The following is a 21,908-nucleotide window of genomic DNA, read 5'->3' on the forward strand; positions in this document are numbered from 1 at the left end:
ATGAATATTATTTCTCAGGCTTTTGAAGCGCATACAATGATAGTATCACATTATAATGACAGATAAAAAGCATTATGTACACACTTGTAGTACCGAGATGAATTACACCATGCTGACCATTTATACTATTTTATTACTTCGGCAACTCTGTGTCTTCAAAAAAAGGCAGTATTTATATTCATTTAGAAATAGGACACAAATATTTTTTCTAAAGAAATATTTTTGAAGGGAAAAAGTCTATCCTTGAACTCACATAGGTCAATAAAATCAGTGGAACTATTTTAGATTTACAAAGCTATAGTGGAAAAGCATAATTGATGCATGTATCATGCATCCATTGTGAATCCAGCATAGGTCCTACAATCTCAGAGTCTCATAGAATGGTTGAGGATGGAAGGCACCTCTTCAGGTCATCTGGTCCAAACTCCCCTGCTCAGACAGGGCCACCTAGACCCAGTTGCCCAGCACCGTGTCCAAACGGCTTTTGAATTTCTATACAGATGGAGACTCCACAACCTCTCTGAGCAACCTGTGCCAATGCTCGGTCACCCTCACAGTAAAAAAGTGCTTTCATGTGTTCAAATGGAATTTCATGTGTTTTAATTAGTTCTCATTGCCTCTTGTTCTGTCACTGGGCACCACTGAGAAGAGTCTGGCTCTCTCTTCTGCATTCCCTTCCACCAGGCATTTGCACACATTGGGAAGATCTCCTCAGAGCCTTCTCTTCTCCGGGGAGCGTGACAACTCAGGAAGCTGAGCACTGAGACACTCTTAATAATGTTTTGGGGCCTTTCCTGTACTGAGCTCAAAGCCAGCCGAAGACAGTGGAAAGACTCCCCTTGGCTTTGGTAGGCAGGGACAATCTCACCCTTGACCCTCGCTGCGCAGTCTCTGCTGTATTTTCCATGGTGAAGGCATAGAAATTTTCAAACTGCTCTTATACTATATCAATATATTTCATTTATGTCTGTTATATGTTCAGTGGCAGAATTGTCAGGGGCTTTTTGGTGCAGAGCCTGTAGTCTCCAGTGACCTTTGTTCTTTGTAAGCTGGGCAGCATACCTCCATCGGAAGGGAAACGCTGAGTCTTTTTACTCAGTTCCCTTCTGAGCAGGAAACTCACTCCTCATATCGCTCTTGTTCCGTGTAAATTAAAATACAGCTTTTACAGTAAATTGAAATAAAGCTTACAGGGATTGGGCTTCTTGGAATATTTTGCTTCTACGTTTCCTCCTTCCCCACATCCTTTGAACTTCATTGTTCTGTGTTAGCAGAGGAGGACTGGGGGAGTTGGTGCCCTGTGCGTCTGTCAGGCTTTTCATGAATAAAAATGCAGTTCCCTCCTAGGTGAGTGACTTTTCCCCTATTCTGGACCCCATGCATTATGGAACTCTACTGGAAGACTCTAGATCTGGAGGCAATGTATCAGTAGATGAGGAGAATTCCAGTTAATGGTAAAGTCATCTAGTTTTAGTCTTACTGTGAGCCTGAGGAGTGAATTATAAAATAAAGTATGCTTAAGAAAATCCTTCTTCATTAAAATACATTACAGTGAATGTATAGCAATCTGCACTAAAGAAGAAATTTGAAACATAATATTAGTAGTTTTATTGGTAGAGAATTAAAAATATTTTTTTTACATGGGAAATTTTGCTGTAGGCCGTGCTCTGCTCTCCCCTGCTCATCTTATAACCTATTTTGTTGAGGCTGTCTGGGAAAAGAACCTATTCTTTTCTATTCATTTTTATTATGTTTTTACCAGGGAGTTCACAAAATATAAAATACCTGCAGCGTTTTAATATTTTAGTTTATTTCCAGTGCAAATAGAACATTAACATATGTTAGATATGAACATTTTGGCTTTCAGACAGCTGGAAGTGGGCAGATTGGCAGCGTTCCAAGCTCTAATATGTTACTACCTTGACTTTAGTAATGCTGATCTCACCAGAATTTGCTTAGTCAGGTGGCTATGAAATAATAATAATAAAAAAATCTGGTTTTATTTACAATTACAATTTTATTTACAAAAAATTGTAAATTTTATTTACAATTATAAACCAATTACATGACCTAGGATACGTGGGAGTTCACATGGCTATGCGTTGATTTCAATATGTTTGTTCTCACCAGTGGCGTGCTAATGTCACTCTGCACCTGTGTCATTGGAGTGTGAGGGGGTTTTTTTGTTTATTTGTTTTGTTGGGGTTTTTTTGGTTTGTTTTTTTTTTTTTGTCCCTTAACCAGGAGCACATTGCCAGATCGAGCAGCTGGTTGCTGATGTTCTGGTTTCTGCCTGGAGCTTTTCCTCTGTAGGTCTCGCACATTTCTGTAGTACCAGTCACAATGGTCTTTAATGGGCATGTGTTCTGAAACACGAGCAGAACTTGGCTTTAGCTGAATACCTTAAAACTGCAGGTTTTGGACTAGGTCACAGAAAAGTAAGAAGTTGGAGGCAGAGAGCACTTCATGGAGCTGGATAGAGCAAAATACCAAAAACCAACCAACCAGCCAAATGGGAATCATGGCTTGTTGACATCTGTGCAGTTTTCAAAGACTAGTTTGCACCCGACGTACTCTTTATTCGTAACAGGATTGTCACGTTGACAAGGGTCATTTGGATGGAAGGTTGGGCTAGGGGGAGGCACTGGTAGGAGCCACGGGAGTGTAAAAGAAGGCACACGTACGGTTTTCTGACAGTGCCTATGTCATGTGAAAAAAATGAGAAGGTTGTGAAGGCTGAAACTCAATAAATAAAATACTGAAAAAACCCCGTCACAGAGCCGTCAATAACGTGATCTTATTTCCCTGGCATTCTAAGGAAGGGATGGTAAAATATGAGTGAAGTTGATTCAGTGAGACTAATATAAAATAATGTATACTGTTATCCTTTATTTCTCTTTTTATAAAGATAATGATTTAAACCAGTGGTTTGGAGTCTTTTTGGACTACAAAAGTTTGAATTTTTTTCAGTGGAAATGTGTAGTGAATAAAGCCTTCTACTGCTTGCTTAACTCTCTTAGCCGTCACTTGCAGATATCTGAAGGGTGATATATAGACCTCCAGGCTGTTATTGACCACTGTTTCTACATCTGTCAGCTCATAAAATATATTTGGCTTCAAATCATGGCCACGTTGTCCCATGTGAGACACAATGTTAAAATTGAAATCGCAGCACATACGGCGTAACAGTCCTTTCTCATACTTTTCTCATCTATGCCTTTCAAAGCAATCATTGCAATCCTCTTTATTTGAAGAGTTTCTGCTACTTGCTTTTTTTCACTGTACTGGGCACAGTGCTGTATCTACAGCAATTCTCATGTTTTTATATCACCGTTCTGCATCTTTGCCAATATAGAGAACATTTTTACTAATTTTTGCCTTCTTTAGGGAGTTTTGTTTGGTACTAGTTTCTACTAAGAAGAAAGCTCTGTTTGTTTGGGAGGGTAGTTGACCATCCTGTCTTCCTGTACAGAGTAGCTGACTAGTACTTTTCTCCTGCTACTTGTTGAAATAATTCCTCTAACTTTCTGCTTGGAAATGAAGATTCTGATACTCCCCTGGCTGCTCTTGGAAAAAGTTTATGTAAACTTCTTTCAAGTATAATTAAGACTGGTTTCCCAGATCTCATTTTATTTGTAAATGATGATATTTGGTTAAAATCCCTTAAAATTATTTAACATCTAGATTTTTTTTTTTCCCCTACCAGGTGAAAAATTTGAAGATATTAGGTTTGTTGTTTTGCATTATCATAACCTGTTATGGTGAAGGGAAGCTTTTTTATCTTGCTTATTTCTGATGGCCAGTATATACTTATATATATTAGTGTTAGAATGGTATTGCAGTGACATCAGTGTTTGATGTAGTAAACTAGGGCAGCAAATGCCTGGTTCCAATTATCAGATCTTTTTTTTCCTATCCTGAAAGCAAAGAAAGAAAATGTGCTTAACTCATCTGAAAAATAAGCACGTACCTGTTATTTTTAGTGAGGGAGTATTTCAAATACATTGAAGGTATGATTCTGGCATGATTCTCCCTGTATTATTATTACTTTGACAGATAAGGTATTATTTCCTTAAGATATTTCTTCAAGTTACATTTATATTCACCAAAGTGCGGCATCCTCTCTAGGCACGTTTTACAGGCTTGTGAATAGGGAGGCTTTTTTGTAGGTATTTCCATCATGCCGTATCCAGAAGCTTTGTTAGATTCTCAAGGCACCTAAATGAGAAATCAAATCCGAGTATAGCAGAGAAGAGCTAACAGTCTTGTATATGGTGGTCGTGAAGTTCTCAGACAGGCTTTTTAATAGTCGTACAATATTACTTCAGAATGCTTAAATCTTGTCCATGGTCGTCTGTGGCGCTGTATGTATACAGTTGGTGGTACGGTTTAAGCACCTACCCACAGATTTTCCATTTACTAATTTTGCAGTATCTTATTGCAGAGTTGCTATGAAGAAATGTGGGAATAAGTGAATACGTTTTAAAAAATAGCAAATTAAAATGGGCGTATAAATAAATAAAGGAATCACATCCTCATTTTCATGCGTCAGTTCAACCATCTTCTTTCACACATTTGCGCCTTTGCTGTTTCCAGTGTGACATCTTGAGTCCTGTGAAAACTCAACGGAAGTAGGAGGTTGATTCTTACAGTGTGGGCAAACAGATTAAAAATCTTCACCTTGGCTTCTGCTGTCCTCTGAAAAGTGGTCTGTGTGTACCTTGCAACAGTCATTCATCATCTGGGAAGCTATTTACCAGCACTGTTCAAAACAAGTCCAAATCATTCTCTCTCAGGTGTGTCTCTGCATTTCTGGGTAGGTGTTCATGAGCTCTGACCTGGAGCTGTTGGCACTGTGGGCTGTGCCTTGTGTTCATAGTCAGGATTGTGTCCTGCAGGAAAAGTACATACTGAGTTCCTGATATTTATTCAAAATTTGAGGGCAAAATTTTTCTTTGTTCTTTCTCTCAAGATATTTACTCCCATTGGTTTAGCTCTTTGAACAGCGGAATTTAGAGGGAGGGGGAAGGAGAAACTAACTTGACTTTTCAATATAATTCAGTATTGTAATAAAGTTATCTTATGCCTTCAAAATGCATTTCTAGCATTATGGTTATTTGCTCCTCACATTTCTTGGGGAAATACTGAAGCATTCCCTTTGTATTGAGGTGAGGTGATCACAGGCCACGTGGATTCATTTTCTCAATCCCAATGAAGTTCCCTCTAACCAAACTAGATCGTTCCACAGGAAAGACAGTACTTGTTCTTGCCAGGGCAGCACCTTAGACTTCTTACCTGTCAAATGTGATCATCGTAAGTCCACTGTTCCTTTTTAATTCTACTAAATACCAATACTATGTATCTGCAGCTGATGAAAACAAGGTATTTGCTAATAATATATTGAAAACAAATTCAAGAATTTGTCAATGCACAATGGTATTTTTCTCTCAGGTTTTCAAGAGCTTGAAAAAAATGAAAACCACTGAAAACAGGTTTCATAAAATTCATTAAGCATTTTGTCTTAATGCTATTTAACCTGTTCCAGTAATTTCTGAGATTCTCGGCAATGAAATGAATTTTAAAGATGTACCTATTTTTTTTCTGTGCCACTGAAATTGCAGAGTTGTACTTTGCCTTATGCAGGCTTGATGCTAATGGGCAATAATTAAAAATGAATTTTTTTCTTTTTTTTTTAAACTGTGCTTGCTGATTCTTGATTTCCATACAAAGGTAGTGGTAGGCAACAGAAAAGGGAAAAAAAGTGAGTTGGCTGACATATCAGTAAGATGAAAGTATTACAGCTCTTCTAGAGACTGGCATAGGCTACAGTCCCATATAGACAAACACAGCTGGTTGCACAAGCACATGAAATCTGGATCTTATGTCTTGAAAGTTCCCCCTGAAGACAATAGGAGTGTTAACATAGATATAATACGTAATTTATTTTTTTTTTTATTATCAGTGACTCTAAGGCTTTCTCTCATTTGTTTAGTTCCCAAACAAAAAAGGAATAGTCCCGTTAACAGTTGCTGTGAACTGCAGCTTACTTTTTTTTCTGTGACTGGGTTGGAACATCAGCAGATGCACTCTGGAGAAATTAGCTATGACAAAGCAGAATCTGTGAACATCTGCTCCAGCTACTTTTACATTTTTAATTATTTCAAATCCTGAGCTGACTTTAGACAAGAAGTACTGTATTGTTTGGGAATGCACGGCACATAATAGTAACTTCTGGCAGCCCTGAGAAACAGGGCCGTGATGTTAGGTGTACATAGGTTACGATTTAAAGTTGTCTTTTGAAAATTTCCAGCTCTATTCGTAGCACCTCATTTTTTTTTAGATTAGTTTTTGATTAAATGCTATTTGATAATGAGTGTTGAGAGTGAGTATATAACAAATTTGGAAAGATGATTTGCATAACTGACTTTAATCAAGATTTTCAAAAATGTGTTTACGTTGCTCTCTGTGTTGAAAACCTTTTGCCAAACTAATGCTAAGGATTTAGCTTGAGAACGTTAAGTAGGGTTCTCTGGGGTGTTCGTGATTATGCCAACTAATCCTGTCATTCTGGCGGAAGTGAGGGAGGAAGATGATGGGTCCCAGAAGAAGGATGGAAGGATGGGCAGATTCCTTATGTTGGAACAAAAATGGATGGAGGAAGAGTTGGGAGCGGGAAATCCTGTTCAGTTCCTGTACGGACCTAGATGCAGGTGCTTTGAAAGAACTGAGATCTAACAACAGCTATAGATGGGGTGCTCCATCTGTGCACTAATCCACTCCCGGAAATGTCTAAACACATTAGACTGGCCTGTGCTATTATGCAAATAAAGCATACGTGATTATTGCTGTAATAGGCAAGTTAACAAGGGGCTGCCATTTGTAGGGGAAGTGTAGGCACTTGGCTTTGGGAGGAAAGTAAATACAGTGAAATGGAGCTGCACGATGCTAGGTCACAAGAAGTCATGGCTTCGCCAGGGAGGTGCCTGCAGCAAAGTCACGGTGCAGAATTACTAGCTAAAGCATCCATGGAAATTGTTCTGGGCCGTGGAGAGTCTGGTTGAGAATGGGAGCATCAGCAGGGTCCCTGACCGTCGCTCCGATACGAGTGTAGTCTGTGGGTGCTTAAATAGCGTGGCAAATTTTTGGAGCAGAAGCTGTTTGAAGCCTCTGTGGATTGGGAGAGTGGAAATGTTGCTTCCAAGTTATTTTCACCCAAATAAATGCCAGATTTACTGTTTTGTGGGGAACGGAATAGTTTTGCTCTTTGCATGGGATGTTTTTTAGAGCTGTCAAATGAAAGATTGGCAAAATCTCAGAAGGTGCTGCCGTTCAGAGGTGCTTCCCTTTTACTGAATGTGCTCACCTGATCTGTGTCCACAAGGCTGCAGAAAGCAACCATCTCACTAGTCTTATGCAAAAACACGTCTTTGAAAATTATGCATTACTGGTGCATGCTATTTTTTCATGGCAAATCCAGGCAAAAACGTGGGTATTATCCCAAAATGCCTTACTGCCCTCCGCTGCCCTGTTTGAATCCTCTGTGGAGCAGAGTACCCGTTACCCCATGTAAGGGCTGTTGCAGGAGTAGGTCCCCTCCCTTGTCATGTCCATGGGTGGTCTTACGACATGGCAGTGGAGAACACAACCTGCTTTTTATACAGTAAATTAATGCTGATGGGTGATAACTGCTTAACTCTCCTAGATTTAAAATAGTGACTCAAAAGCATGCAGGTCTTCAGCAGTTCTTCATTACTTTCAGAAATTTGCAACGCTCAGTCCTAATCAATTAACTGGATATAATCTTGCATATGGGTCCCTGTGGCTTGAGGCTTTCTGATGGGTCTACGTGCAAGTTTAAGCATGTCACGAAGTATAAGGTGTTCTAGGGAGGTGTCTATTTATTTTTCTATGCCGCACCATTTTTTTCTTAAAAAAAGAAAAGCACCTTTTACAGTTAGCCCAGCAGTCCGGCTGAGAGAAGGTGGAACTGAAGCAGAAATTTCCCTGTCATTAGTAGCTGTCAGCATCTGATAAAGTATCTATTTACACCTTCACTAAGATACAGCTATGTCACTACTACTGCAAATAGCTTACATAAGGAATCCATCAGATAATGTCTAAACCCACCTTTATGAGGATTAAGTGGGCATGTAATGCTTGCATTGGAGTTCTTCTGGTTTTGCAGACTGTTGTGCTATTTATAAACCTTTAATATAATTGTAAAAGAGTAGTCATGTAATTAATATTCACCTTAATTGCTTTTCTTCTCTTGACACCCCCTAAGGCTTTTGTCTTGGCATTTAATTTTATTGTTTGACATTTTGCTGCAAAATTTGTTTGAGTATGGGTTGGCAAATATAGTTAATTCAGCATAAAACGGATAGGCATTTTGATCACATTAGTCATGCCCAGGTTTTCAAAATTCTACGTTTAGAGTCCAAAATATTCCAGTTCTGTTTGACAAGCAGAGTATGGTCCATTGCTCTAAAGCCAAAGTTGTGCATGTCTGTCAGTAGAAATATTTTGGCTGCCATATTTAACCAAGCTAAAGTTGCAGTGTGGGTGGCAATAATGCCATTTTTAAGAGAAGCTGACATCAAACACATTGTCCAGATTGGATCTTTGCTTAACTGGAGACAGCCACATGCTCACTTTGTGCTACGTGATGTCCATTGGCTTTGATCGGTTGCGAACTCTTTCCCAGGCTCCTTGTCCTGCAGCCTGCTTTAAAAGTTTTACTTCATCTGTCAGGTCTATATGCCTCAGCTGAACTGCTGTCAACAGTTTTTAGTCACATTTTGGTGCGCTTTTGCAGGGTTCAGATTTCTTTTTTAGTCTTTAGGGATGCCTCAAGGAGCCTTCATTCTAGGACTCAGATGAATTCTACAGAATATTTCCCAGCAAGAACACATGGGGTAGATGAATTATGTCATTTCCTCATAGTAGTTGAGGGAAATACAGGAAACGTGAGAAGTGGGTGAAAGAATTTATAATTTTAGATTGACTCCTTGCCAACGTGACTAAACAGCCCTTTAGTGTTGTTGGAGGTGGCTCACGCCGCAGATGCTCTTAAATGATCGTAAAAATACTGTAGAATGACAGCTTTATGTTTTCAGTGTAATAGAGACATTTAGCTTTTCCAGCTAACAAGAAATAAGATACAAATAGTAATTGATTCCTTATCATTAAGAATTTTCAAATTGTATTTTCTTTTTTCAGTGGGGGAAGCTGAAGCATATACATGCAGCTTTTCAACAGCGATTGACCGGAGAAATTAGCAATATGTTTTCCAGCTTGAAATCTGGAATGGTTTCGAGTTGTTGAGGGAGATGGCATGAAATGGAGCAAGTCTCCAGTCTCACTGGCTGCAGTAATAGAGGAACTTGTGCTCCCCACAAAATGAGCAAATAAGAAATAACGCCCAAATCCCTGCAAAGATAAACGAGAAAGGAGTGAGAGCAGTGCCTAGGAATGGCGTGGCAGTCGAGAAAGAGAAATTCAGGAAAGGTGACCATTACCTCTGTGTGCATTCCTAAGGATAAAGCCACGCAGAGGTTTTGCACTATGTAAGCTTGCAAAGTAGGATTAATGGGACTTACACAATGCCTAAGCCTTGATCTCAGGACAGTGGAAAATGTAATCAAGGAGATTCCAAGGAGGAGGTTGGAAAACTAAATGAACAAGACAGGTGGGGCTTTTTTTGTATGCTAATTTTGGGTGTTCCTCCCACACCCCTTCCACCCCTAACCCAGCATATGTGAACAAAGAATGCAGCAACATAGAATTAATTACCAGATTTAAAGTTACATTTGTAATTACTGACAAATTTCACAAAACACAGTCACATCTGCCACTCAGTGGGCAATTATGAATACAAGAAAATAAAGTGGCTTGAGGAGTTCACCAGTGTCCAAAACTGTCTACTTTCACTTGGTGATAAATCTGAATCAAAATCAGCTTAGATAGCAGGGGGAAGCGCGCATGCATTCCTCGGAGGAAGGCATACACAATCCAGATAGCCAAGGTGATAAATAAAGAGGTGAGAAAATGTACTTGGTGACATCCTGTGAACTCGGTGAACGGAAGGCAGGAGTTAGCTGGGTCATGGATTTGGCACGGGCATTTTAAGAAGCGCAGAAGGAAAGTGTCACTTGGAGGCCAGTGGGAAGAAAATAAAGAGTTGTGAAAGAGAAGCGATGGTTTGACACACTGTTGGTAATTCACTGAGCGAACACAACAGCCAGCGGGCTCCTGAAAGATTCCTTTTGCTGGATGAATATGAAGAAGATGTCACGTTATCACAATGTGTTAAATGGCACTACAGGGAATAGTTTTATTATCACTACACCTGCGTAAATTAGTAGCGGGAATATAAGCAGACCTTGCTAATAATTTTTTAGACCCTGTACTGTTGTCTGTCATTGTAATATTTGATCACCTTCTGTATAGGAATACTTTAAGAGTAGTCAAACTTCCTAGCAGGTTTTATATATTTCCTGTTCCATCTTCGTAGAAAACTGTACTTTGAATAATATACGTTGTTTTAGGTACCGGGGGGATGTGGAAGTTTGATGGCAAAAGGAGGTGGTGGATGTAATTCAGCTGTAGATGAAACCCTACATAGGCAATAACTATCAAGTTGTGGAACAACTAATCATCAGGTAATTTCTTGACTGTGACTCAGTCTGTCAAATGAAAGGACTTCGGAAGATGAAAGATGATAACGTTTCCCCAGAGAGATACCAATCACAAACTAATCATGGTATCTTGGGAAGCATCTCGCCAAGCAGAAATTAAATCTTCGCCGGACTTTCCAATTACATAGTTCTAGTCCAGATGTTCATGTTGTTGAAATATCTTTATTTCTGAAGGAAAATAAAGACATGAAACACCACCATTATGGGATGTATACTGGCTGTGACAGGTGCTGGCAGGAGGCAGCAGAAATGTTCCGTTCCACACTGCCTGGGACGTGGGTCCCACTGTCTTAGGAGGAAAGTGGGGCAGAAGGGTTAGTAGCTTTGTCTTACTGGAAATATTTATGAGTCTGCTCAATGCTCACCCAACCAGACAACTTTAGAATAAACTTTTTTGATGCCTTCAGGTAGCTTGATGAAAATCTGCCCTTTGCTGTCTGGCAGGACGCCTCTTCTGTGGGCAGAGGAAGAGTGGTCTGACAAGAGAACGGGAAAGATGCAAAGGCATTTATGGGAGGATTGGAGAAGAAAAGACAATGTGCACTGGCAAACTTAGACCATCACTAAAACCCCTGCTATCTGTCTGTTAAATAAACATGGAGCCAGTGGTACAGGTGTAGATGAAGTGCCCGTGTGTTTTTGGTAAGCTCACTTGACTAGATTGGCATAGGTGAGAAGACAAAACCTAAGTGTTAGTGCTCTGAATTAGAGATTCTGAGTGTACCTTGTTTTTTGCTGCTTTTTAGTGGAAGGAACTGCCCAAATAGGGTGGAATCCTTCTAGGAAAGAAATAATCCAAGTAAAATTGATTTTGGTGATTTCAAGAAAGAACGTGTCTTTTGAACACAGTGAGAACAGCAGTCCATAGGAAGACGTGCTTGGGCTTGTGTTCAGGTTATTCAGGTTAACAGGTTTTCAGTTTAGTTTCAACTTATTTTTTCAATTGGGCATTTATTGTTTGTTGTTTTTTCACTCTTTTCTTAAGCATAGTTTGATCACTCTGTATAGGCAGGTCTCCGATACCTGGGGGCTTTATAACCTTGCTGACAAAGCCACAGCAAAATCCAATAGTTGGAAATGTTTATTTAGGGGAATTCAGGGAATGAGATGTAATTTTCTACCGGCGTGGTGGCCTGGTGTTGTGGTGACATACGGAGGTGTGGAGGTGGGGAATTCAGCACTGCTTGAAACTTCTGGGACCCACACAAGCGAGTGTCTTGAAATATGCACTCTGCTGTCACTTTCTGGCCGTAAGAAACAATCTTAAGAGAGTGTATGGAGACACACGGGAAAGGGGCAAGGGCCGTCTGGGCAAAGCCATCTCTTACGGCCCCAGAATTTGTAAGTTTCTCTTTTTTACAAGGCTTTATGGAGAAGAGTCGATTTTCTTGTGGAAAGCAAGTTTTTGCAATACTGCATCACTGCGTTACAGTAATTTCGTATGCCAAGACATCAGAGGGCTGTTGGTGGAATCAAGAAGTAACTTCCTGATTTCACACTAGGCTGCATGTGTTCTTTTGATGGTTTTTCTATGTACATTGTTTTCTAAGTTTCTCTGAAGAATCAGAGGTTTGTCACTGTTGATAAGGAGACTGGATTCAGTGCACTGTGCTTTGAGGTAGTATGGATCCTTTTTTTTTAAAGATGCTTGGGTGGTCTTATTCACACGTTAAAGAGTATTTTGGCTTCAGGAGAGTGTTTTCTTCCAAGACAGAATGACATTGATCTTGATGCCTTTTGCCTTTTCTGTGAACAGGCATAGTCTGCCTGTTGGAAACAGGAGGATGTGTTAAGTTATCAGTCCAGTGCCATTGTGTGGCCCTCAGGCATTGCTATACTTTGTTTTTTCCTGTCACATGTAGTTGTTCTTTGGAGCTTGAAATGTGTGGGGCGAGGGAAAGGGCTTAATATATGAGTATTTCAGTTTAGCGTCATGGCCTGTAATATATAGGAGGTGATATATATGACTGGATGATTGCCTGGATTCCAGATCTGCTAGTCCCCGGTAAAGATTTATATAGATTTTTTTTCCCCCACATACTTCTTTCTGGAAGAGCTTGTTTTCTGTGAGAGGAAAGAGGTGCTGTACTGAGCTTTTTTTGACTCTTTGTGACCTTTCTTTGTGGGTGTTGCATAAACTTTCTCCTCCTGTTAGCCCTAGGATTCTCTCCTGGGCTCTCTCCTGTGGCTCTTGTCTGTACTTCTTTTATTAAGTCTGTCTACAAACTCTGCCATTCATGGGATTTGGGCTGTTGCAACGTGCTGTGATATTACTTTTTGAAAGTGCTCTGCAGGCTTATATCACACAAGATACTTTGTATTTTATAAGATGTGATAACTTGTATTTTAGAATTTGAAAAGAAACTTTTTTGTTCACTATGCCCATGACTTTTTCAACATCAGTTACAAGAACTGACTTTTTACATGCTGACAAAGTAATAAGTTTATAAAATCGAGAAGCTGCAAGTTAAAAAAAAAAAGTAAAGGAGGATTAAAAATAACAGCAGTAATAGTAATTAATATAGGTCACACAATAAAAACACTTGTGCTGTTAGATATTTTAAGATTGTCTACAAATTGCGTCTATTTAAACAGAATAGATAAATCTCTCTGTGAATGAATTGTAGGATAATTGATTTACATCTCCAAATCAATGATTAGCAAATTAGGCCTCTAACATGTAATCTGGAACTTGAAAGTGGTAACCTACTCCTGTTATTTCATGATTATGCTTACTTGATGAGCCTTGACTGTGTCCTAAGCAACAGAGACTGACATACGCTTTTCTGTACCTCGCAGTTGCCTTAGCCTTTTGCATAATGTAATTGCGGTAATGGACCCATTAAAAAAAAAAAGGAAGACAGTTTGCTGTGAAGATGTTTTATGTAACCCTTAAATACCGAATAAGAACTTCAGTGAGCAATCCAGCATGAGCTGTGTCAGCGTGCGGCTGTAAAACCTGGTACTGCCAGGACGCAGGGGTGGCACCCGGCCAGGTCATGGTATAACAGACACCGAGCCTGGGGGGGGTCATTCTGTCATTTGATTGTTAGATACTCGATCCTGCTTCTACTGGGGGAAAAAAAAAAGAGTCGGTCAATGATGAAGGTCGGTCCCTGTACGATAAAATTCATGTAATCTAATACACTTTAGCAGTAATGGTAAATAACTTGGATTATCAAGATACAAGTACGCAACGTTTAAATATCCATGTGGGGTGATGAAACATCAAAGGGCTGTGATAACAAACAAATGTGTGGCTGCCGTGATCACCCTTTGTCGTACAACATTCCTCTTCAAGAAGCAGATTACCTGTTCCTGCCACTGGCACCGCTCTCACCTCTCCCTTGTCCTTCCCGCCCCTGGGCTGTGTGGCGGGCAGCCATGGCTCCCTCGGCCTCACCCGAGACACGGCTCTTCTGCCCTCTCAGTAGTTAACTGTGCTCCGTATTGCTTCAGCATCCTTCACCTTCTACTTAGGTGTGCTTTTCTGGTTCTGTCGTGTTTGGTTTCTTTTTCTCCTCTAATTTTTTTTTTTCTCCTTGTGATATCCAGACTCCTACAGGTGGGTTTAGAATACTTTTGCAGCTGATTCAAACTTTTTGTTTTGAAATCTTTAAGAAAATGTATCAGTTCTATAAGCAGAGTACTAACACTTTTTTACAAAACCATTGTGTTTTTTTTCCTTTTTTTTTTTCTCTTTTCTCCTGAAGCGGTGTGCGTATTTGAAGGCAGAACCTACTTTGAAGGACAAAGAGAAACTGTGTATTCAAGCTCAGGGGACTGTGTTCTGTTTGAGTGCAAGGTAAGAATACTGTTGATGGAAAAAAGAAATTCTTGCATGTTAGAAAATCAAAGTCCCCATGAAAGAAACTGTTGAGATGCAGACAGGTCTGCCTTAGGAAGTGGCAATAGAAAAAGCATCTAAGGGATCTTGTGTTTATTTGGTCTTACTGAGTTACACATCAAATTTTGCAAATAAATTTACTTCCCATAGCTGCAAGCTTTGATTACGCAGCTTGACAATCAAGCTGCATTCTTTCCTCCATAGGTATCATCTCCATCATCGGTAATAAAAGACCAGCAGACTGCCGTATGTTTCCATTGACACGTGTGCAATGTTATTGTTCAAAATTACATGCTCAGGTGCGAGAGATGCGCGGGCGTGATGGGGGCGTAATTTGGAATTCAGGATAATTCTTAGTGGAAAAGCTGGATGAAAAAGAAGGAAAAGAGCTGTCACACCAGGTGTCTGGTTGTATTTCTAGTGGTGGAAAGTGGGTAGAGTTATTGTTTTATTTGTAAACAGAACACACCCGATGCTGAGTCAGTCTTGTCCTGCTGCATGAGCAGAGTTGCTCGTCAGGGCACAAATGCACTTTAAGGGCAAAATATACCCCGGGGACGGCTGCGGGTTGAGAATTACACAAAGTGCTGCAGTGGGTCCCGTGTTGCCTCTCCAGGGGAGGGATGGGGAGGAATTCCCTCTGGTTAGAGAGCTGCTGGGATAGAGTTGAAAACCTGAGGGCACATTTCTAGGGCAGAAAAAGAGGGGAGCAACTCCTCCTCTGGCCACGCTGCAGCTACCTATGGGACCAGTGTCTGGAAATCTCAAAACATTTTCATACAGTTATGAAAAAAGCGTGTTTTACAAAGTAGAACTGGGGACCGTTGTCTTACCGCTGTTGATTTCAGTCTTTGTGAGCTTAATTCCTGGAGTAGGTGCTTTGAAACTCTTTCGAGAAAGGAAAGGAGAAGCCGACCAGAAATGGTTTTGGATTCAGTTGTACGCTTTTCAGGACTGTGAGCTTGTGTTTTCAACATGACACCTGGGATGTGAATTCTGTGATTAGTCAATGGGTATAATTAACAACCATCAGAAGTTATGTGATGCTGCCTCGTGTTTCTTGCAGCTGACAAATGTGATAGTGTATGAACAAAACGCCTCTGCTGGCTGTCCTAGTCTGTATTTTGTTGATTATCTTTGTTTGCTGGTGGGGTGCCCGACTGTCCTGGTAGAAACATTAAGCAGCAACTTTGGCTGATTCAAATGCTACTTTTTCAAGGACCGAAGCACATCCAGCTTCCACTGAACAGCCTTGGGAATGATATTTCAGAGCAGAAAATCCACCTACTGTAAACTGTGTTGGTCGGTTAGAAAGTCATAGGTGGGCACTATTTTGTAACCAGAGTTTATTTTTTACCAGAGTTCTCATAAAAGGATATAATTAACGGCTCCAGCTCAAGAGAGGCTTAATAAGTGTGGCACAAGTGCTAATTTCATGCTTGAAGGCTTATAATGATGGTATCACGGCAATATAGGGAATTACTTCTTTTTGTCTGCATGTAATTCTAAACATCATTTTTTTGTTTTGTTTGACTGCTGCAGTTGTGCTTGCTATAGGCACGCACTTTTCTGTTTGAATATTATAAAACAAGTGAATGACAAATTCTTTTCCAAATTAGAATTTTTAAAGGAATTAATTGCAATCCAGACTACTCTAATTGATATTATTTCTATCAAAGGTTTTTTTTTTTCCTTTATTTTGTGGAATTGCTGGGTTTTGTTTGTTCTGGCATACAATGTATCTATGGCTGGTTTGCCTTACTTTATTGTCAGCTTAGGGTTGGTTTCTCTGTCAAGATTGTTTAGGGTAAAGTTTGAGCAGTATTTTTGATATTGGCCATTGTGTTCATGTTTCGTCTTTATATTTCATGCTTAAGGAGGATGTAAAATTAGATGCTAGACCCATAATAATAATACATGCAATGACATATGCATGATTTTAGGCACTTTTCTTGCATGAAGAAATAACAGGGTTCTGAGTTCAGTGAGCTCCTATTTTAACCAGATGATTGCTGATTTTAAGGCAGCTGCCTCTGAGGAACATGTTCTTGTTTGCCTTGTTTTCCGTCTTCGCCGCTTCATGACTAGAGCGCTGCAAGACACATTAATTAGGGCCTGAGGGAGCCTAAAGGTGGTACATCTGCGGTAGCCGGATTGCTAAGGCAGGCATTGCATGTGGTCATACTGCAGTGGTTGCCTGTGACCTGGACTAAGTGCCTGAAGATATTCAGATCCCATCTTGGCATTCGACATTTCCAGACGCCTAATCCAAACTTGGCTGAGAAACACTCTCTTTTCCTAATAGGGAATCAGTGCCAGTTTCCTTCAGTGTTAGCTACCACACTGTTAAGATCAGAAACGGTCAAGTTTGATTTTACTTGCTGTATAAATAACAAGCTGCTTTAGAGTATTCATTATGAGGACCCTTGATTCTGGAGTCTGCTGCCTCGGTTTTTAAGAAATAATTGTTGCTCTTTCAGGCATAATTTCAAGAGCAACTTTTGAGGCAAGCTGCCTGACAGCTAAGACAAGAAAAGAATGAGAGCAGTTGCCCCACTTTTGCTTGCTTGAAGAGGTTTGTGTGTAGGGGAGTTCTTGATGCTTTTATTATGCTGCTTTGTCCTTTCAGTGGTACCTGGAATTTGGCATAGGCAGTTGCTTGTTTGTACATTATAACGCTAAAACTCCACTAAAGTTATCATTTATCTTTATTTCTTCTCTCACAATATTAATCAATTACCTCAATTTAACAGAACCACAAAATGCAGCGTGTCCCAAAAGACAGTTGTACAGCTTTGACCTGCCCAGAATCTCAACAGATCCCCTTGTCTCACAGCTGCTGCAAAATCTGTAAAGGTAAGGTAATAGCTGGATATATGTAAGCTCAGTGTAATTTTCCGTTCTTATAGGTTATATAGACTTTTTTCATATGTTTTTGAGTAGGACACCCCTACGCATGATAATCACTATACGTCTTGGGAAGCTAAATAGATAACATCTGCATCGTGACATCTGAAAACTGTTTGTAAAATGTCTAATAGTGTAAACTCTGTGAAATGTTTACTGGCGCTTGTGGTTTTCGTTCTAGCCAAAAGGGTGTGAAAAATCAAAGAAATCATATACATAATTATTGATTTTCTACCCTTCACCCCTTCCTGTGACCAAACAAAATGAGACTGGAGAAATGTCCATGTTCTCCAGCGTCTTTCTGAGATTCTTTGAGCTGTCTCTTGCAGAGAGCTGTTTGTGCCATGCCGTCGTTTGAAGACTGGAGTAACTTGTTTACCTGTTTGGGGTTGTAGTCTGCATCTAGAAGCAGAAGCTTTGGGGAATATTTTTGTATGCAACATAACTTCTTTGTGTGTTACACCCAGACTGATCCTTACCAAAGGGCAGAGGGGCACAAAGTGCTCTTTGTCTTGAGCCCACTCTTTTGATCTGGACATAATACCAGTATCTTCAAAGCTATGAGCAATTGCATCTTCAAGTGGCTACGTCTGTTTCGTCTGTAGCTAAATAATGATAAATTGATACCTGGCATGAAAGATGTTAGACTCAGGCTGATTTTAGGTATGCTTCAGTGAAGGGTGCAGCTATACTTGTTTCTGTGCTACTTGGCACAAACATGAAGGGTACGATTAATGACATCAAGCAGAGAGATAAGAGAGTAGAAGAAAAGAACTTAAGTTGCTAAGTCTTGAAGCCTATCGCAGTCAAAAAGGATTTTTTAATGATAATTTTCTGTAAAATCTTCAGTGGCTTAGAGAGAAGAATTCTGTTTCTTGTGCCTGGTATAGCTAGGAAGTTTTAATATATGTTAGATGAGTGTTTTCTGAATATTTTGAATCCTACCTGAACCATGCTTGCTTGGCCTCTCATGAGCTGTGGAGAGCTTATTCTTTAAACAGAAAGCAGCTGTACGCCTTCAGCAGCATGTATTTTGTTTATTAATACAGCTGATACGTAAGTGTTAAGAATCTTAAGAAAAACAAAAAATCAGTAAAAAAGCCCTTACTCTTTCTGGATAACATATGTGTTCTTAGTTATTTAATGCCAAAGTCTGATACAAACCAGTCCAGACCAGGAAATCAAAAAATAAGACTATTACTTTGTCATTAACTGGAGCGTCAACAAGGAAGACAACAAAAAGGCAAAGAGTAGACGTCCCCATGGCCAGAGGTTGTCCTTGACACACACAATTCTGCTCTCATCAGTGAGTACTGAAGACCCTCTAACACTAGTAAAAATGTAGAGCTTTTTGCTTCTTGATGTCCTATGTTAGATAACAGCACTGTGGTTGCTACAGTGAATGATAATATTTAATTAACATTATCTATGCGTATCTCTAGGTTACAGGGAGACAATCCATAGCAGAAAAGAAAGAGAGAGAGAAAAATATCTCCTCTTGTATCATAGTAGGTCTGCGATGTTTGTATCATGACCATGTCACTGGGTCTCAGTACTAAAGTATTCTGCCTTTATGGGTTTCCTTTGTCTTCTTTTGCTTGGTTTGTGTCACTTCACACTGTTCCTGAACTGCCCGAATGCAAAACACCTCCCTGACCTGACCTCCAAGCAGATTCTCTTCCATTGTCCTGCATGAAGTGCTCGTTTAACGTAGCTTCTGCGAAGTTAAGGGTAGAACCCCTTTCATAGCAAAATATGAAACAGAAGCCAGGTGGAGTGATAAAAATAATAATCATTACTTCCAACAAATACTTGTTTGTTTTTTGGTAAGAGGGCTGTGTGGCAGCCTGATTCCAGCTTGTGTTCTGGAGCTGTTGCTGTTACACCAGTCCTGGTCCCCTGAGCCTGACCCACATTCCCCAGTTCTCCTGGGGGAGATTTTGAGAGACGAAAATAGATATTGAAAAACAACAGTGAAGTACTGCTGCGTGAGCAGGTCCGATATTTCAGTTAAAGCAAGAAATTTTAAACGAATGAAGTTGTTGGAAAAACAGTGGAGAGAAGCTTCACACCTTTGTAGACAGATGTGGAAATCATAGAAGGTTCAAGTCAGTTACTACAACCAACTTGAATTCGGCATAAAAAAAGATGATTTAATGGTGGTCAGCAACATGGCAGTATTAGATTTCATGAGAGCAAACATAAGGAATTTAAAAAAACCCTACAGAGTTGAAAGGCTAAATATACATCTTCAGGCCTGGAAAAGAACTTCAGAATCTTAGAAATTTGTAATTAAGATGCAATGCAAAACAGTCACACTCAGGAAAAATGGAAGGGAAAAACCAGGAAAATAGGAAATAGAGATGGCTAAAAGGTGAGATTTTAAAAATAAATTTCTCTGAAATGTAAAGGATGATGCAATCAGGGAAGAGTATTCAGTCAGTGGAGCTTGAAAGGAAGAGATAAGAGGAAGAGAAAAGCAAAACAAGTCAATGTTAATCAAAGACTTTTGGTTAAATGTTGAAGGTTTTTATAAGTACACCTGGGAAGAAAAAGCGCTAAGAAAAAAAGTAATACCACTAGTAAATGAGCCACTGAGTGTCTAAGCTATTGAGCTCTTTTATAAATGTCCAAAATAAAAAAAAAAAAGAAAATGAAAAAAAAATGTAATTAAGAAGTGTCTTGTAAAAGTGCTTAACAATGACAAGGAGACTCTAAGGGGATTTAAGCAAGCCTCCTATCCAGCTGCCTTACATCAATGCCGTAACCTGCAATTGAATTGAAGAGACAGTCTGTTCTTGTGGTCTTTCCTACTCCTTTCATCCGTTTCGTGCTTGGTACAATTTATTTGTCTATATCTCACAGACAATAGCAAGGTATTCTTTGACCTAACTGAAAAAAAGGAAGGACTGTCTGTGACAGGGATGTTTTATAATCCCTGGATTCTTTTTAACCCTCAATCATACTTGTTTCTGTACAGGCCATGACTTTTGCACTGAAGGACATAACTGTATGGAGCATTCTGTCTGCCGGAACCTGGATGACAGAGCTGTCTGTAGCTGCCGAGATGGCTTCCGAGCCCTTCGGGAGGACAATGCCTACTGTGAAGGTAACGCCTTGTGTAGATGTTTAGCTCCACTGTATAAATTGCTGTGGGATGAATGTATTGATTCATGAGTTGTCAAAGGGATAGGACTATTAAATGCAATGAAGTAGATATGCAGCATATTAATAAACTAAAATAATTATCTCTCTAATTAAGTTCTTAAAAAAAAAATAATAAAAAAATCTGATCAGCGTCGAAGTGGCAATTTAGTATAGTATGGCTGAGGTCTTGAATTTGAAACATGCTTCCATGGGAAAGTTTTCCTTTTTTTTTCATGGTATTCAGGCGTTCAGGCAATCTAAAAGTCAACCATTTGAATAACATATTAGTATAACATTTAGTTTCTCTCTTCACTGCTGCCTGTTCCCATTCTCTCTCCCCAGGAAGTAAGTAAATGCTATAGACTAGGCACTAGTATTGTTAATTATACCGAGTAATGATTTATTATTTGAGCTGCTCTTTTGGTATCAGGGAGCAACAAGCTACTTAATCAGCAGAGAAGCCGCTGTAATTTGTTTCTTTACAGCCTAGCATAATCCTGTGAAAAAAACCCCATCCATACTCCAGCAGCGAGAGCCAAAGTCCTCTGCACGATCTCTTAGCTCCTCTGCTAACTGTTGCTCTTCCTCATGAAGACCCTGATTCTGCAAACACATAATCCTAGTGTGCTGTCAGGCCATCCTTATCATAAAGCTTAAGCGTCGGCAGCAGGATGACCTTTGACTAATAAGCAGTTTGGTTCAGATTTAGCCTGACAAATTGAAAGTTAAGCATCTGTGAGTGGAGTCTAAGGTACTCTGCCACCTAATACCTGGATTGTTGTCTGGCGATGCACAATTAAATGGAATGAATAAAGGCCTTTTATGACTGTTCCTTTGGCTGAACTCTGCAAAGGTTAATGCCTGCAGCTTACCTGAGTTAGCAGCTGCATTAACGTCAGTGGGAATGCTCATCTGTAGATTTAGATTTGAGAATTCATGACTGTTTTGGAGAAAGGAGTATGTAATTAATCAGCTTCGCATACCTCTCTGCTTAATGTTTACGGTAAGCCTTCTGATGGAAGCCCGTTTTGAGAAGTAGAACTAAAAATCATGCAGAAACAAATCCCTTGCCCCTCATCACGTCCCAGCAGACGTCTGACATCAGGACCTGCTGTGTAGCTTGTTCTCTGTTGCAGCATCAACCACTTTTTATCCCATAGTCCCTGGAGACTATGCCGAGGCTTAGGCTGCGGATCTGCGTTTCTGGGAACTCACCAGCCATTTCCTTTTCAAGGGGGTCACTGGAGCAGTGGAGTTAATGGTGAAATCAGGTGCTTTAAGAAGCATCTTTTGTTAGTCTGCTGAGTGAA

The 21,908-nt window shown here is 39.9% G+C and overlaps 1 protein-coding gene across 2 annotated transcripts in view; it reads left to right on the forward strand.

The window, feature by feature from the left end:
- NELL2 (neural EGFL like 2) overlaps positions 1-21,908 on the forward strand; it is a 156,635-nt gene that overhangs the window by 50,655 nt on the left and 84,072 nt on the right. For both annotated transcript variants that reach the window (XM_063323106.1, XM_063323107.1), the window contains exons 10-12: positions 14,411-14,502; positions 17,298-17,400; positions 20,432-20,560. In XM_063323106.1, coding sequence (XP_063179176.1) covers positions 14,411-14,502; positions 17,298-17,400; positions 20,432-20,560 — 324 coding nt within the window. The remainder of the gene's footprint in view (positions 1-14,410; positions 14,503-17,297; positions 17,401-20,431; positions 20,561-21,908) is intronic.

This window comes from Chroicocephalus ridibundus, chromosome 1, assembly GCF_963924245.1.
Source record: "Chroicocephalus ridibundus chromosome 1, bChrRid1.1, whole genome shotgun sequence".
Taxonomy (NCBI): Eukaryota; Metazoa; Chordata; class Aves; order Charadriiformes; family Laridae; genus Chroicocephalus; species Chroicocephalus ridibundus.